This window comes from Artemia sp. Qi Xiang Cuo, chromosome 11 (assembly GCF_049724085.1).
Source record: "Artemia sp. Qi Xiang Cuo chromosome 11, ASM4972408v1, whole genome shotgun sequence".
In the NCBI taxonomy this organism is placed as follows: domain Eukaryota; kingdom Metazoa; phylum Arthropoda; class Branchiopoda; order Anostraca; family Artemiidae; genus Artemia; species Artemia sp. Qi Xiang Cuo.
Window position 1 is genome coordinate 24238657 of NC_142804.1, and position 17609 is coordinate 24256265.

At 38.7% G+C, this 17609-nt stretch overlaps 1 protein-coding gene across 1 annotated transcript in view; it reads right to left on the minus strand.

The window, feature by feature from the left end:
• The window catches only part of LOC148946785 (peroxisomal membrane protein 4-like), an 87904-nt gene that overhangs the window by 18610 nt on the left and 51685 nt on the right, over nucleotides 1–17609 (minus strand). Inside the window, exon 4 of the mRNA XM_089097143.1 lies at nucleotides 7133–7331. Within this exon, the coding sequence (XP_088953269.1) occupies nucleotides 7133–7331 (199 nt within the window). The remainder of the gene's footprint in view (nucleotides 1–7132; nucleotides 7332–17609) is intronic.

Sequence of the window (17609 nt, forward strand, 5' to 3'; positions counted from 1 at the left end):
TCCCACAGTGCGTCCCGGACCAACCATGGCGCTTTTTGGAGCCACCACGCATCCCGATGGCGCTTTTCGGGCCCCCGCATCGCTTCCCGCGATGCTTCTCGGGGCCGTGGCGCATCCCTGTGGCACTTCCCTGACCCGTGGCGCATCCCCCCGGCACTTCCCTAACCATGCCCCCACAGCACTCCCCGGACCCATCGGCGCATTCCGGGCTCCGCTGCTCCCAGCCGTTTACCTAATGCCCCAAAAAACCGTATTGTTAGGCGGCATAAGTCGTTTCGCCTACTCCCCGTACAGGTTGTCTATTACTCCAAATGAGCCTAGATTATTTTTAATCGCGTGACTATTCTGTTTCCATGCGTATTCTCTGGGAAACAGTACAATTAAATTCGAGAACCGTTAATTCTAATTCAACAATGTTTCCACATCACTAAAATATTGGCAAGGCTTTGTAAGATTGAAAGTTATTTTAAAATACCCTAGCGCAAATTAGGGGATCCATATGTGACAAATAGATAAATGTGAATAATCTCACTCAGTTCATTCTCTTGAAACTATGTGATAATCAATTGTGAAAAATAGGGGATTTTGAGTTTCAAATGGTGAGCATTAATTGAAATTACCCATGAAAAATATTCGCTTATGCGATAACGGCGAAGAAATAGTAACAGAGAAAATATCAAAGATTAGAAAAAATAGCATTTTGAGTTTCAAAGGCAGTGATTATTAATAGAAATTACCTAAAAATATTCGCTTATGAGATATCGAAGCGATAGCAAAGATTAGAAAAGAGCGGTTTCTTTGCAAAAATTACATTTAGATATCTCCGAGGGAGGGGGGAGAAGAGAAAAGAGTGGTTTCATTGTAAAAAATTACATTTAGATATCTCAGAGGGAGATAAATTTAAAACAATGGTTTGGGGCGAGGGCTTAATATCTCACAGAGATAAGTTTATATTGGGATTGAAAAGGACTGAAAAATGAATAAATAGAAAGGTAGGAAAAAATACTTACATTTGCATATCCCGGCTGCACTTGGGCACCCGAAGGACCAGGTCGTGCATGCTGGAGGGTGGACGGGGCGACGTCGCTATATTCTTGTGCGACTGGGCTGGCTATTTCACGATCTTGCATAGCTTCGGCAGGGTTCACCATATTATAAGAAGCCATCCACTCTCTCTTTAACTTAAACCCAGGATGCATTGGGGCTGGCACTGATGGGGCTGTCTTGTCATCTCTGGCTTTCTTAGCGGGTGGCGGTGCCATACATTCTTCATAATTGGCCTTAAAAAGAAGAGAAAAAATTAGTATCAAAATAATTTGCCCCCTTTTCACGGAAAGAAAGTTAGTACCCTCATCCATATAATTCTGTATAGTTTATCACTAAGAAAGCACAACGTAAAAAATTTCGTGAAATATACTAATTGCATCCTTTTTTGAATCTGAGAATTACAGCTCACTGAACCATTCAAAAGCCGGGCTATATAAGTCAGCCTAGTTTCTTATTTTTAGGCATTTCTGTTCTTTTCTGGTTTTAATCTGTATTGAGCATGCGTTGTTTGACGTATTTAAAGTATTAACGCTATTTTTTATCTTTCCATATCCTTTTACGATATCTGGTATTTACCCTACCCCCATAAAAAACAGCCCACGGAAAATAACCCACACCTAAAATAACCCCTTATAAAATACATGTAAAAATACCCCCCCCCCCCACAGCGAAAGATATCGCATCCTTTTGAATCTGAGAATTACAGCTCACTGAGCCGTTCAAAAGCCGGCCTATATAAGTCAGCCTAGTTTCTTATTTTTAGGTATTTCTGTTCTTTTCTGGTTTTAATCTGTATTGAGCATGTCTTGTTTGACGCATTTAAAGTATTAACGCTATTTTTTATCTTTCCATATCCTTTTACGATAGCTGGTATTTACCCTACCCCCAGAAAAAACACCCCGAGGAAAATAAACCCTGAGAAAAGACATGGAAAAATACCCCCTCCCCACCCCGAAAGATAACGCATCCATTTGAATCTGAGAATTACAGCTCACTGAGCCGTTCAAAAGCCGGCCTATATAAGTCAGCCTAGTTTCTTATTTTTAGGCATTTCTGTTCTTTTCTGGTTTTAATCTGTATTGAGTATGCCTTGTGTGATGCATTTAAAGTATTAACGCTATTTTTTATCTTTCCATATCCTTTTACGATAGCTGGTATTTACCCCCCCCCCAGAAAAAACAGCCCCCGGAAAATCAACCCCACGGAAAATAACCCCTGAGAACAGACATGGGACAATACCCCCTCCCCACAGCGAATGATATCGCATCCTTTTGAATCTGAGAATTACAGCTCACAGAGCCGTTCAAAAGCCGGTCTAATTTGTTTGAAGAAAATCCCCCCTCCTAATACTAAACGTTGAAAATGTGTATATTTAGTCAAACATCGAAGCATTGATCTGAGCTATGATTCTTTTTCAGTTATCCAATAAATAAAAACATGTTTTTAGTCGTGTCCTTTTGAATCTGTGAAATCTTTGGAAACTAAACTGCTAATGAGCAGGAAATGCTCTAAAAAGGGTCAGAGCTAATTATATGCCTCGCACCGGAGAGCCTTGTGTCAAAACAGAACGGTATTTACATTAAAAATTGACAGAAGTCAGTAGACACTAAATCACAATAGAGAAAAGTCAAACTTTAACGAAAAGAAAATTATTTCTTTTTGCGAGAATTTGATTGTAAAACAATGGGGGATGAGGTTAGGGTAAAAAGAATATATTTTATGTTTTCCTAGTGAGTATAAAGATTGTAAAGTGATGTTTGTATTGTATGTGGGGGGGGGGGGGTTGGGGGAAAGGAAAATATTTACGTTTTAGCTGAATAAACGAGACGAGGACCAAGGAAAATTCGTTTGAAAAAAAAAAAAATTTAATTACATGGTAAATTGAAGTTGCCACGGCTTCTAATTCATCAATATTATCCATTGTTGTTTACACAGCGTCAAAATATTTTCTGATAATTTAATCACATTGCATGCCATTTATATACGAAATCTCAATGGTGAATTGTTATGTAACGGGGAAATCATATGTAACCAGGCCTCTGATTAGCTGAGAAGGAGGATGTATCCGACACGCTGATTGGCTGAGAAGGAAACATGTGATCTAACTGTTTCCGGGAAAGTCATAACATTGGTGAGAGCAACAAAAACAAATGCTATTTCTGGACACCATGACATTCGCCTCGAGCATGTACATGACCAAAACAACAACAAATACTATTTCTGGATCATAACATTCGCTGAGAGCGTGCACTTACAACAACAACAAATTCTATTTCTGGACACCATGACATTCGCGATCGATTACGCAAATCAAGTTCTCGGAAATTCATTTCCCCCTCGAGTCATAGATCAATAACATTGTTCTCGTTAGAATTCAATGCGCATGTGTAACCTTCGCCCCCCGAGTTATTACACATAGAAACAACAAATAAATCGATCTTGGAAAAAGAAGTCATTGAGCGATTACGTAATCTTTCTCCCTAGGGACTCTATGACCATATTGTTTCATAATTCCCCACGCACGTGAATCAATAATTCCCCCATCGATTATGTAAATCACTCCTCATGCCATTACACGTGGCCAAACAACAACAACAACAGATCGATTGACCTTGACCCCCATTAGACTCGATCGATAATCCTTGAATAAATTATGTCCCGTCAGCATTAAACTAAATTGTAGATGGCAGCACGGTGTTCGTTCTGTACCTCCTGATAGGGTTCTACTCTAATTTCACATGCCAACTGGTCGTCGGACGGAACTGTTCCTCAAATCTGCCCCCCTAATCGTATCCTGGTAAAGATGTCATTAGATCAATGTTGCGTCGAATTATTCTCGTCGCACAGCTATAGTAGAAATCATTTTTCAAAATTATTCTGCAATAGGGTAATAAATTTACTCGCCAAATACTGAAATTATTGCAGCGTCAAGAGACTCCTTAAGTGACTGAGGGTTTTCCCTGATTTTTGCCCGATGTTGATGCACTTAGAGGTCGATGATGCAAATGCTTCGGAGGAACAACAAAAGGCCTTAGTTTGGCACCCACACTCTATCCTGGACCTCTTGAAGGGGGTATACAAAGCATCATTGCCTATGTTTGATGTCATTTTACACTCTTTGAGGTATGTGACACCTTCCATACTTTTGGGCCAAATTATGGCACTCTATGAAAATGACACTTTATATGAAACATTTTGGGCTTTTTCAATATAAGTCACTTAAAATATGTACTTAGCAGGTAATACATGACATAAGTGCTTTTCAAATTGAAATTATTATTGAGACTGCACCAAAGAAAAATATTTGCATGAAAAGCGTATGGTTTTGCGGGAATTCAAAGTTCGAAGTAGACGAGTCAATTGTTTAGAAAAGCTGTTCAACAGGTGAACTTTTTATGCGTAGAACATAGAAACAAAGGTTCTGTATTTGTTTAGCAAAGAACCATGATGTAAGATCATTTTTCTATCAATGCTTTCTATTTCTCCTCTAGCCATAGTCCTTGTTTTAAGACAGGCTGTTTCTCATGCCTTCTTGGGGATCTAGAACCTGAGATCGAAAAGCCACGCAAACTTATTGAAACCTAATGGTTGATGGCCTATGTGGATAAGGCAGAGATATGTAAAATCATTGGTAGTGATTCACCCCCTTCTACTTTTTAAAATCATTCGCTAGTCTTAAAAACCCACAAGGCAAAGCAAAGCATGGTGACCTGTTCCATTTTACAACGGATTTATACGAACTTCCCCGTTCTATTGCAGCTAAAAAAGACAATTTTTGGCGTAATCAAACATCAAGACATTGCTCAAAAATAGACTTTTACTATCGCCTATTAACTCTATTATGCACGCTTAGCAATTGGTGACGAAGTCAGCAGAAAATCAATAGGATCAGGCGATCCACTCAGAAGTACAAAAAGCTTCTCACAATAGCGCAAAAATAAAACAATCGCTGCCGTTGCTGAGAACCACATCAAGGGTAGAGGGACCTCTGAACCTAATCAATATAAGAATTGCTTTTAAATCCAAAATGACTAGAAGATCTTTTTTGATAGACCGATACTTGACATACAAGACAACGGACATCTTTGCCCCGTTGCATAGTATTTCTGATTACGCATTTTGGACATTGTTTATAAGTGAGTTCTTTTTCATTTTTATTCTGTTTATAGGCTTACATAGTGGTTTTTTTTTAACTTCCCTTTTTTCCCGTAGATAAAGATTTCTGGATGTTAAGTCGAAATATTCAAACTTTTATTATTATTTTTGAATAAAGGCTTTACTTGTTTATATTTACTGTTCTGCTAAAGAATTTTACATGTTATTATATATTTTCGTTTCGCTTTAATTAGCCAGGTTTAACCTGGTTCGCTTTAATTTTATTTGTATTAAAAACAAACTAACGAATAGAGATTTCAGTAGAAACACAATTAGTAAAGTATGGCATCCAACCGGTAGACCATCCAAGATCAAAATATGGAATGTAAATTTTCCAATTCAGAGTTAGATGAATTTAGTGTACTTTAACTTTTCCTAAAGGAAAAGTTAACTTTAACTTTGACTATAGGTCTTAAGTTAAAAACTGAAGCGACATTTACCCAAAAAACTATATTTATTCACAAGGGTCTTAATAGCTAAATCTCAGGTAATATGAGCCCAACTACTTCCTTGTAGCAAACCAACAACTTAATTGATATTCAGAAAAATTTTCTTTTGTTTTTATTTAATACACTTGATTTAATTATAATTTAAATACTGCTTAGAATGTTCTTCGGCCATCAGTTAATTTACTTTTTGTTAAATCAGAAAGGCATTGATCGAGCTTATTGAGTGGGCATATTTTAAACTTTTGACATTAAATTATACCAAAACTAATTATATTTTATTTTCTCAGACATCTGGAATTGAAACTAATTCAACATTACTAGTAAATGGTAATCAAATGAAAAGAGTAAGAGTTACAAATTATTTGGATTTTATGACTGATAGAAATCTATCGTGGAAAACACACTCTGCTATTAAACCTTCAAAATTGTCAAGATCTCTGGGTTTACTTCGCCGGGTTAAAAACTTAGTTAGAAAGAAAATTCTTAGATTACTTTGTTTTGCTATTTTTTACCAATATATTTCCTATGGTTGCTCTATGTGAGCAAGTAATTTTGTGTCATGTTATAACAAAATTCAAAATAAAGCTGATAAGATTTTGTCACATAAAATATTCATTGCTCAAAATATTAATGAATGTTACATTCAGAATCAACTTCTTGATATTTCAAAAACTAGAGATCATCAAGTTAGTATTTTCACATATAAATTTCTTAATAATTTACTTCCCTCTTCTTTCGAATTTTTTTTTCCATTAATAGGGATCTCCATAGTCATGATATAGGAGGAGCATCTAATCTAGTACATCAATTTAGAAAAACGACTAGACCTTCTTTTGTAATAAAAAATTTTGCTATCTGCCAATGAAAAATAATTACGAAATGTAAGTCATCTGGTAACCTTCAAGGCCACAGCCAAAAGATTTTTCCTTGCAAAAGAATTTTTAGAATATCTAGGATAGAAGACTCCCTCCTGCTGCCAACAAGCCCTTAGGGGTATTCTTAGCAGGTGCAACAAATATGTTCTGTATTTTTTGTCAAATTAAATTATCTTATCTTAAAAATAATTTTATCTTAGAAAAAACATCACAAAAATGTAATTAATACAGGTCTACCCTTGAATCAAACGAACTGTCACAAGCAAGTAGGTCACTCTAAATACACAACCAAGAGACTATGCCAGGTCTTTCTAAAATGTACCCTACCATCCGCCAGGTAGATTTTTTCAGTGCGGAGAATGCTTTTATATGAAATTACAAAGTTCTGAGCCCATCACGTGCGTTAAACAATCTAAAAGACAGAGATACGATATTCAGCTTCAAATCACTTAAAAGTTTTCCCTTTCCCTTGAGCAACAATCAGTTCTATGTAATTGCGAAGAATGGAACATAGGAAACTGTAAAAAAAAAGAGCTTTATGGCTTAATTTAAACTCAGTTTACCATAGCCTAAAAGGTAAGTCGAACTTTACTTCGTCACACATACCTGTTGATTAATTCGGTTATTCTCACCAAAAACTAAGTAACCCCCAATAAAGGCAGCAACAAACGAATGTCTCTTTTCTTTTTCACCAGCCAAGAACCGCAACAATTTGGTAATTGTCTTGTATATAGTCACAAAGAATGCTAAGTTTCTGGAGTGTTGGTAAGTTGCTTCCAAAATCGACCAAATTTTACTCCTTAAACTACAAAGAACAATTACATTCATAACTCATAACTTCTGAGTCATAGAAGAAGAAGAAAGCTATAATAAGTTTCATAGGGGGAGGGGGTTTCCTAAGGGATAAAGGTTCACTTTAAAGGATCCAAATATTAATTCAAGTAACCTTTATGAATAATATTTTCCTAGTGCAGCCTTACGCTTCAGCCTTTACCTAGCCCTAAAAGTACTTCTGAAAGTTATTACAAATCATAGCTTTCACCCAACAGTCATTTTTAGTTTTGTGTCACAGTTCATTGCACAGCTAAAGGTTCTTCATTGTTGCAAACACTACAGCTTGTAATTGGAACCAACCATATCTATAAACGTAAAGTCAGGCGTGTGTGTGTTTTCGTTTGTAATTACATTTTTTCCATTGCGCTGAAAAAACAATATTCACGAGGGCGAAAGGCCCGAGTGCATAACTGTAGTGAGCGCAGTGAGCAAAGGGTGGCAAAATTGGGCTTTACTTGCGAGGGACGCAAGCCCAATCGAGTAAATAAAGGCGATAAAACAGCATAAGAGACAAGAATACGCTTATAAGCCAGCGAAGATGCCTGTTTTGCTAGTAATAGCCTAAAACCAATCAATAGTTGTTGATGTTCCGAAGAAAATATATGGCTCTGCTTAAACAAACGGTGCTTTAATTGAAGGGAAAGCAATGATATATATTTGTACCAACGTTAGAATTTAATTAACGATGTACAGGATATTCAAGCATAGTTTTATTTCTTCGGCATTGTTCTTTGTTTTCCTTTTGAACCTATTAGTTCCTGCTATTTCAGCCTGCTATTGCTAACAAATTTTGTATTAACTATTTATGTTCGGCTTAAATATAGAACGGCCAGAAAACGAAGCTTATGATACTTCGATTATCCTCGCCCTCTATTATTCGTTGAATTCTATTACTTTTTATTCATTTGCGGTCTTTGTTTTTTTTTTTTTTTTTTTTTTTTTTTTTTTTTTTTTTTTTTTTTTTAAGTTGACATTAAGGTGACTTAGGTTAATAATTGAGAAGTGCCTGAGTTGTCAAAATCCTTTGATCCTCAGTTTTCAAGATTATGAGCAAGCGTTCGATTCTGTTGATAGAAGAACTTTAGCAAAGGTCTTATCCCTGTATGGTATACCATACAAATACATTGAAGTGATTAGTGCTATGTACGAGAATAACACTGCTGCGGTTAAGGTAGGAAATGAGGTTAGCAGCTGGCTTTGTATTAAATCAAGAGTTAAGCAGGGCTGGGTCCTATCCCCCTTTATATGGATCTTTTTGATGGACTTTATCTTAAGGAGCATAGGAAAGGCAATGGGAGACCACAGAATCAAATGAGGAGGAAAAACTCTCCTGGACTTGCTGATGAATGGACTTGCTCCTGGACTTGCGGATTATGCTGATGATTTAAGCATCTTAGATGAAAGTGTGAGCAAAATGAATGAACTTTTAGAGGTTTTGCGAAATCAGGGTGCTAGAATAGGTTTGGAAATTAATGTTAAGAAGACTAAGTCACTAAGGCTAGGGACAAGTGAAAATGTAAAGGTGACGTTGGGTAACGAAAAGATAGATCAGATGAACAACTTCTCTTGCCTTGGTAGTATTATTAGTAAGAACTGTGGGAGCAGTGATGATGTTAAAAGTAGAATAGCCAAGACTCAGGTCTCACAGTTAAAAAAAAGTTTGCAAGAATATAAAAATAAGTCTGCAAACTAAGATTAGAATATTGGAAGGTTCTGTGATTACAGTGAGCAAATATGACTCTGAAGCATCGGTACTCCGAAAAATGGAGGAAGATTTGCTGGGTGTGTTTCCACATAAATGACCTACGGATTTTTCTGGGTACCCGGCTGACTGACTGTATTTCAAACAGTAGACTGTCTGAAAATTTTGGTTCAATCCCACTTTCTAGGGCTATAATAAGAGAAAGGTTGAGATGGCTAGGGCACGTTCTGCGGATGAAGGATGACAGATTGCCGAAGATTGTTCTTCTCGGCCATCCGTCTAGGGCTAAACGGAATCCAGGTAGTCCTCGTCTGGGGTGGTAGGATGTCATAAAGAAAGATTTAAAGGAAATAGGAACTTCCTAGGAGGGAGTAAAGAGGGAGGCTTTGAATATATTTGGATGGAGGAGGAGCGTGCGTAGCTGTGTTGGTCTCAGGCGTCCTGGTGCTGCAGTGAGTTGTTAGTGGTTGTTAGTAGTAGACATGTAGATTTATTCTCAACATGAAACAGCAGGAGGGAGTAAAGGTTCCCTGTAGCACTTACGAAGCTCAAAATTTGCGGATATGGTTACCAAACGTGGATGCACCTGTTATACAGTCAACGACAGCCTGCATTATAGTCAACCTTGGTGTCGAAGGATTTCACAATAAAAGATATAATTTTCACAATCATTTTTTTGCGCGGACAAATACTAGCTATATGGCTAGTCATTGTCGTGTATATGGCTTGCATTGCCAGTTTAATATACATATACTGATATTTAGTAATCAAAATGTTAAAATTATTTGATTTATTAAAGTTGTAAAAGTAAAAACATTTATAATTTTTTCAGTAAAGTGCAAATTTTGTTCTGGCCTTAACAAGGCATAGGGGTTTTACTTATGTTAATTTCTGTTCGTTTTGAGTTTGACTCGGTTATTTATTGTAATTTCTGTTCGTTTTGGGTTTCATTTATTTATCGATGCTGATTTCTGGTAGTTTCACGCTTGGTAGATTATTAGATTTTTTTACCCATTTTTTGTTTAATGGAATTCTTTACTTTTCTTTGTAAAACTTATTCTGTGGAAAAAGTTTTTTAAATTAATTTCTGTTCGTTTTATATTGACATAGTCTTTTCAGGGAAAAAGAAAATAATATTTTAAATCTTTTCGTTTGTAAAGAATTTATAGTTTGGCCTGCTATTTGTATACTGGAGAAAAAATTTTCAGCAATTTTTAACAACATACACCTTTTTAAAAATCTGGACACAAATAGTACTGTTTAATCTAGTTTCATACCTCCTCTAGTTGACCGGAAATGGATAACTTGATACCATTCGCAAAAAAATCTGTTTACTTTCTTTGATAACTTGGATACACTTACGCTATTTTGATTTGGTTAAATTTTAAGAGCAGAAATGGGAGGGTTGGCGGGGGAGGATGGGCGTGGGAGGGTGGGAGTGGAAGGGGGGGGGTAGTTGCCCTCAAATCACTCCTGACTATAAAAAAGGGCATCAGCCCTTTCTATTTTCAATCGCGATGAGCCCTTTTCGAAGTTCCCACGACAACTCCTTCGATACGAAGTGCCCTTGTCTAAACAACAAAAACAACAAAAAATAATACATTATACCCACATCAATCTTTACTATAAAAATCTCAAGCCCTCCAATCACTTTCGACTATTAAAATGGGCACTAGGCCTTTCGATTTCAAATCGAATGAGCCCTTTTGGACACGACAACGCTTTCTATAAACACCTTATATGCCCCCAGGGCATAAATTACAACCTTTACCATAAGGTCTGTTAGGGGGGTTGTCATCCTCTAAAACCGAATTTCCAGAAATTTCAACTACGTTAAACAACATGGCTATCTCAAAATTTTGATTGGATGTGTTTGGGGAATTGGTGGGCGTGAGAGGGGTGTTAGTCGCCTTCAAATCACTTTCGAATATTAAAAAGGGCACAAGCCACTCCAATTTCCAATTGAATGCCCCAGGGCATAACTTAAAACCCTGGCCTATAGGGTTGTGGGGGAGTGTCCTCCTCTCTACTTAGTCCCCGTTTCTTGTCTCGTTCTCGGGTGTTTCCGTTCTTTACTTAGGCAGCGCGATCGTGCTGCCTATGATTTATGCAACAACTTTCTATATAAACCTTATATGCCCCCAGGGCATAACTTACAACCCGTGCACTGCGGGCTCTGAGGGGATTATCATCCTAAAATACCTAATTTCCAGAAAGTTCAACTACGTTGAACAAAATGGATATCTCAAAATTTTGATTGGATGTGTTTTGGAAAATGGTGGGCGTGAGAGGGGCGTTAGTAGCTATCAAATCACTTTCAACTATTAAAAAAGGAACTAGACCTTTCAATTTCCAATAGAATGAGCCCTTTTGAAGTTTCTACGACAACGCTTTCAATAAAAACCTTATATGGCCCCCGGACATAACGTAGAAACCTTACCGTGAGGGTTGTGGGGAAGTGTCCTCCTCAAACATACATCTTCTATGTGGAAATCAACTACACTGAACGAAATTCCTATCTAAAACTTTTGATTGTACTTTTGGGGGAATGATGGGCGTGGGGGGGGGTAGTTGCCTTCCAATCACTTTCGAATATTAAAAAGGGCACTAGCCCTTTGAATTTCCAATCGAATGAGCCTTTTTTTTTGAAGTTTCTACAGCAACACTTTCTTTAAAAACCTTATATACCCACAAGGCATAACTTAAAACCCTTGCCCTGAGGGCTGTGGGGGAGTGTCCTCCTCAAAAATATATTTTCTATCTAGAGATCAACTACGCTGAACAAAAAGATTATCTCAAAATTTTGATTGGATGTGTTTGGGGAAATGATGGACGTGGGGAGGGGGGGCTAGTTGCCCTCCAATCACTTTCGACTATTAAAAATGACACTAGTCCTTTAATTTCCAATCTAATGAGCCTTTTTTGAAGTTTCTACAACAACGCCTTCTTAACAAATCTTATACTCCCTTACCGCATAACTTACAACTCTTGCCTTGTGGGCTCTGAGGTATTGTCGTCCTCAAAAACATTTTTTATATCTGGAAATCAACTACACTGAATAAAAGGACTATCTGAAAATTATTATTGGAGGTGTCTGGGGGATTGGTGGTGGTGGGTGGGGGGGCTAGTTGCCCTCCAATCACTTTCTACTATTGAAAAGGGTACTAGCCCTTCGAATTTCCAATCGAATGAGCCTGTTTTGAAGTTTCTAAGACAACGCCTTCTATAAAAACCTTATATACCCCCAGGAAATAACTTAAAATCCTTCCCTGAGGGTTGTGGGGGATTGTCCTCCTCAAAAACATATTTTCTATCTGGAAATCAACTACGTTGAACCAACTGGCTATCTCAAAATTTTGATTGGATGTGTTTGGGGGAATGGTGGGCGTGGGGGGGCTAGTTGCCCTCCAATTCCTTTCTACTATTAAAAAGGGCACTAGAACTCAATTTCCTATCGAATGAGCCCCTTTTGAAGTTTCTACGACGACCCCTTCCTTATGAAGTACCCAGCTCTAAAGGAAAAAAAATAATAGATCGTACATTGTGCCAACCTCGTTCTTATATGCCCTCAGTGCACAACTTAAAACCCTTCCCACGAGGGCTGTGGAGGAGTGTCCTTCTCAAAAATATATTTTCTATCTGGAAATAAACTACGCTGAATAAAATGGCTATCTCAAAATTTTGTATGGATGTGTTTGAGGAGATGATGGGCGTGGAGGGGGGGGGGGGCAAGTTGCCTACCAATAACTTTCGACTATTAAAAAAGGCACAAGCTTATTGAATTTCCGATCGAATGAGCCTTTTTTTGAAGTTTCTACGACAGAGCCTTCTATAAAAACCTTATATGCCCCCAGGGCATAACTTAAAACCCTTGGCCTAAGGGTTGTGGGGGAGTGTTCTCCTTAAAAACATATTTTCTATCTGGAAATCAACAACGTTGAAAAAAATGGATATCTAAAAATTTTTATTGAATGTTTGTGAGGTAATCTTGGTGGTGGGTGGGGGGGTTATTTGCCCTGCAATCACTTTCTACTATTTAAAAGGGTACTAGCCCTTCGAATTTCCAATCGAATGAGCCTGTTTTGAAGTTTCTAAGACAACGCCTTCTATAAAAACCTTATATACCCCCAGGAAATAACTTAAAATCCTTCCCTGAGGGTTGTGGGGGAGTGTCCTCCTCAAAAACATATTTTCTATCTGGAAATCAACTATGTTGAACCAAATAGCTATCTCAAAATTTTGATTGGATGTGTTTGGGGGACTGATGGGCGTGGGGGGGGGCTAGTTACCCTCCAATCACTTTCGACTATTAAAAAGGGCACTAGAACTCGATTTCCAATTCAATGAGCCCCCTTTGAAGTTTCTACGACGACCCCTTCCATATGAAGTGCCCAGCCCTAAAGGAAAAAAAATAATAGATAGTACATTGTGCCAACCTCGTTCTTATATGCCCTCAGGGCATAACTTAAAACCCTTGCCCCGAGGGTTGTGGGGGAGTGTCCTCCTCAAAAACATATTTTCTATCTGGAAATAAACTACGCTGAATAAAATGGGTATCTCAAAATTTTGTTTGGATGTGTTTGGGGAAATGATGGGCGTGGAGGGGGGGGGGGCTAGTTGCCTTCCAATCACTTTCGAGTATTAAAAAGGGCACGAGCCCTTTGAATTTCCAATCTAATGAGCCTTTTTTGAAGTTTCTACGACAATACCTTCTATAAAAACCTTATATGCCCCCAGGGCATAACCTAAAACCCTTGCCCTGAGGGTTGTGGGGGAGTGTCCTCCTCAAAAATATATTTTCTATCCAGAAATCAACTACGCTGAACAAAATGGCTATCTCAAAATTTTGATTAGATGTGTTTGGGGGAATGATGGGCGTGGTGGGGGGGCTATGTGCCTTCCAATTACTTTTGACTATTAAAAAGGGTACTATCCCTTCAAATTTCCAATCGAATGAGCCTGTTTTGAAGTTTCTACGACAACACCTTCAATATAAAGCTTATATGCCCCCTGGGCATAACTTAAAACCCTTGCCCTGAGGGTTGTGGGGAAGTGTCCTCCTCAAAAACATATTTTCTATCTGGAAATCAACTACGCTGAACAAAATGACTATCTCAAAATCTTGATTGGATGTGTTTGGGGGAATGATGGGCGTGGGGGGTAGTTGCCCTTCAATGACTTTCGACTATTAAAAAGGGCACTAGAACTCTCAATTTCCAATCGAATGAGCCTTTTTTGAAGTTTCTACGACGACCCCTTCCATATGAAGTGCCCTGCTCTAAAGGAAAAAAAATAATTCATAGTACATTGTGTCAACATCGTTCTTATATGCCCCCAGGGCATAACTTAAAACCCTTGCCCCGAGCGTTGTGGGGGAGTTTCCTCCTAAAAAACATATTTTCTATGTGGAAATTAATTACGCTGAACAAAATGACTATCTCAAAATTTTGATTGGATGTGTTTGGGGGAATGATGGGCGTGGGGGGAAGGGGGTAGTAGCTCTTCAATTACTTTCGACTATTAAAAAGGGCACTAGAACTCTCAATTTCCAATCGAATGAGCCTTTTTTTAAGTTTCTACGACGACCCCTTCCATATGAAGTGCCCTGCTCTAAAGGAAAAAAATAATTCATAGTACATTGTGTCAACATCGTTCTTATATGCCCTCAGGGCATAACTTAAACCCTTGCCCCGAGCGTTGTGGGGGAGTTTCCTCCTCAAAAACATGTTTTCTATCTGGAAATTAATTACGCTGAACAAAATGGCTATCTCAGAATTATGACCGGATGTGTTTGGGGAAACGATGGGCGTGGGGGGGGGGGCTAGGTGCCCTCCAATCACTTTCGACTATTAAAAAGGGCACTAGTCCTTTAATTTCCAATCAAATGAGCCTTTTTTTTAAGTTTCTACAACAACGCCTTCTATAAAAACCTCATATGCCCCCAGGGCATAACTTAAAACCCTTGTCCCGAGGGTTGTGGGGGAGTGTCCTCCTCAAAAATATATTTTCTATCTGGAAATCAACTACTCTGAACAAAATGGCTATCTTAAAATTTTGATTGGATGTGATTGGGGGAATGATGGGCGTGGGTGGGGGGGGGGCTTGTTGCCCCCCAATCACTTTCTACTATTAAAAAGGGTACTAGCCCTTCGAATTTCTAATCGAATGAGCCTGTTTTGAAGTTTCTACGACAACGCCTTCTATAAAAACCTTATATGCCCCCAGGGCATAACTTAAAACCCTTCCCCTGGGGGTTGTGGGGGAGTGTCCTCCTCAAAAACATATTTTCTATCTAGAAATCAACTACGTTGAACAAAATGGCTATCTCAAAATTTTGAGTGGATATGTTTGGGCGAATGATGGTCGTGGGGGGGGGGGGCTAGTTTCCCTCCAATCACTTTCGACTATTAAATAGGGCACTAGAAGTCAATTTCCAATCGAATGAGCCCCTTTTGAAGTTTCTACGACGACCCCTTCCATATGAAGTGCCCAGCCCTAAAGGAAAAAAAATAATAGATAGTACATTGTGCCAACATCGTTCTTATATGCCCCCAGGGCATAAATTAAAACCAATTCCCCGAGGATTGTGGAGGAGTCACCTCCTCAAAAACATATGTTCTCTCTGGAAATAAACTATGCTGCATAAAATAGGTGTCTCAAAATTTTGATTGATAATGTTTGGAGGAATGATGGGCGTGGAGGGGGGACTAGTTGCCTTCCAATCACTTTCGAGTATTAAAAAGGGCACTAGCCCTTTGAATTTCCAATCTAATGAGCCTTTTTTGAAGTTTCTACGACAATACTTTCTATAAAAACCTTATATGCCCCCAAGGCATAACTTAAAACCCTTGCCCTGAGGGTTGTGGGGGAGTGTCCTCCTCAAACCATATTTTCTCTCTGGAAATCAACTACGCTGAACAAAATGACTATCTCAAAATCTTGATTGGATGTGTTTGGGGGACTGTTGGGCGTGGGGAGGGGTAGTAGCTCTCCAATTACTTTCGACTATTAAAAAGGGCACTAGAACTCTCAATTTCCAATCGAATGAGCCCTTTTTGAAGTTTCTATGACGACCCCTTCCATATGAAGTGCCCTGCTCTAAAGGAAAAAAATAATTCATAGTACATTGTGTCAACATCGTTCTTATATGCCCCCAGGGCATAACTTAAACCCTTGCCCCGAGCGTTGTGGGGGAGTTTCCTCCTCAAAAACATATTTTCTATGTGGAAATTAATTACGCTGAACAAAATGGCTATCTCAAAATTTTGATTGGATGTGTTTGGGGAAATGATGGGCGTGGGGGGGGGGGCTAGTTGCCCTCCAATCACTTTCGACTATTAAAAAGGACACTAGTCCTTTAATTTCCAATCAAATGAGCCTTTTTTGAAGTTTCTACAACAACGCCTTGTATAAAAACCTTATATGCCCCCAGGGGATAACTTAAAACCCTTGCCCTGAGGGTTGTGGGGGAGTGTCCTCCTCAAAAATATATTTTCTATCTGGAAATCAACTACGCTGAATAAAATGGCTATCTCAAAATTTTGATTGGATGTGTTTGGGGGAATGATGGACTATAAAAAAGGGTACTAGCCCTTCGAATTGCTAATCGAATGAGCCTGTTTTGAACTTTCTACGACAACGCCTTCTGTAAAGAAAAACCTTATATGCCCCCAGGGCATAACTTAAAATCCTTCCCCCGAGGGTTGTAGGGGAGTGTCCTCAAAAACATATTTTCTATCTGGAAATCAACTACGCTGAACAAAATGGCTATCTCAAAATTTTGATTGGATATGTTTGGGGGAATGATGGTCGTGGGGGGGGGGGCTAGTTGCCCTCCAATCACTTTCGACTATTAAATAGTGCACTAGAAGACAATTTCCAAACCAATGAACCCCATTTGAAGTTTGTACAACGACCCCTTCCAAATGAAGTTCCCTGCTCGAAAGGAAAAAAAAAATAATAGATAGTACATTGTGCCAACATCGTTCTTATATGCCCCCAGGGCATAACTTAAAACCCTTGCCCAGAGAGTTGTGGGGGAGTGTCCTCCTCAAAAACGGAATTGAGAACTGGAAATCAACTACGGTGAACAACATGGCTAACTCAAAATTTTGATTGGATGTGTTTCGGGAAATGGTGGGCGTGGAGGGGGGGGGGCTAGTTGCCCTCCAATCACTTTCGAGTATTAAAAAGGGCACTAGCCCTTTGAATTTCCAATCAAATGAGCCTTTTTTGAAGTTTCTACGACAATACCTTCGATAAAAACCTTATATGCCCCCAGGGCATAACCTAAAACCCTTGCCCTGAGGGTTGTGGGGGACTGTCCTCCTCAAAAACATATTTTCAATCCAGAAATCAACTACGTTGAACAAAATGGCTATCTCAAAAATTTGATTGAAGTGTTTGGGGGAATGATGGGCGTGGGGGGGGGGGGTAGTTGCCCTCCAATTACTTTCGACTATTAAAAAGGGTACTAGCCCTTCGAGATTTCTAATCGAATAAGCCTGTTTTGAAGTTTCTACGACAACGCCTTCTATATCAAGCTTA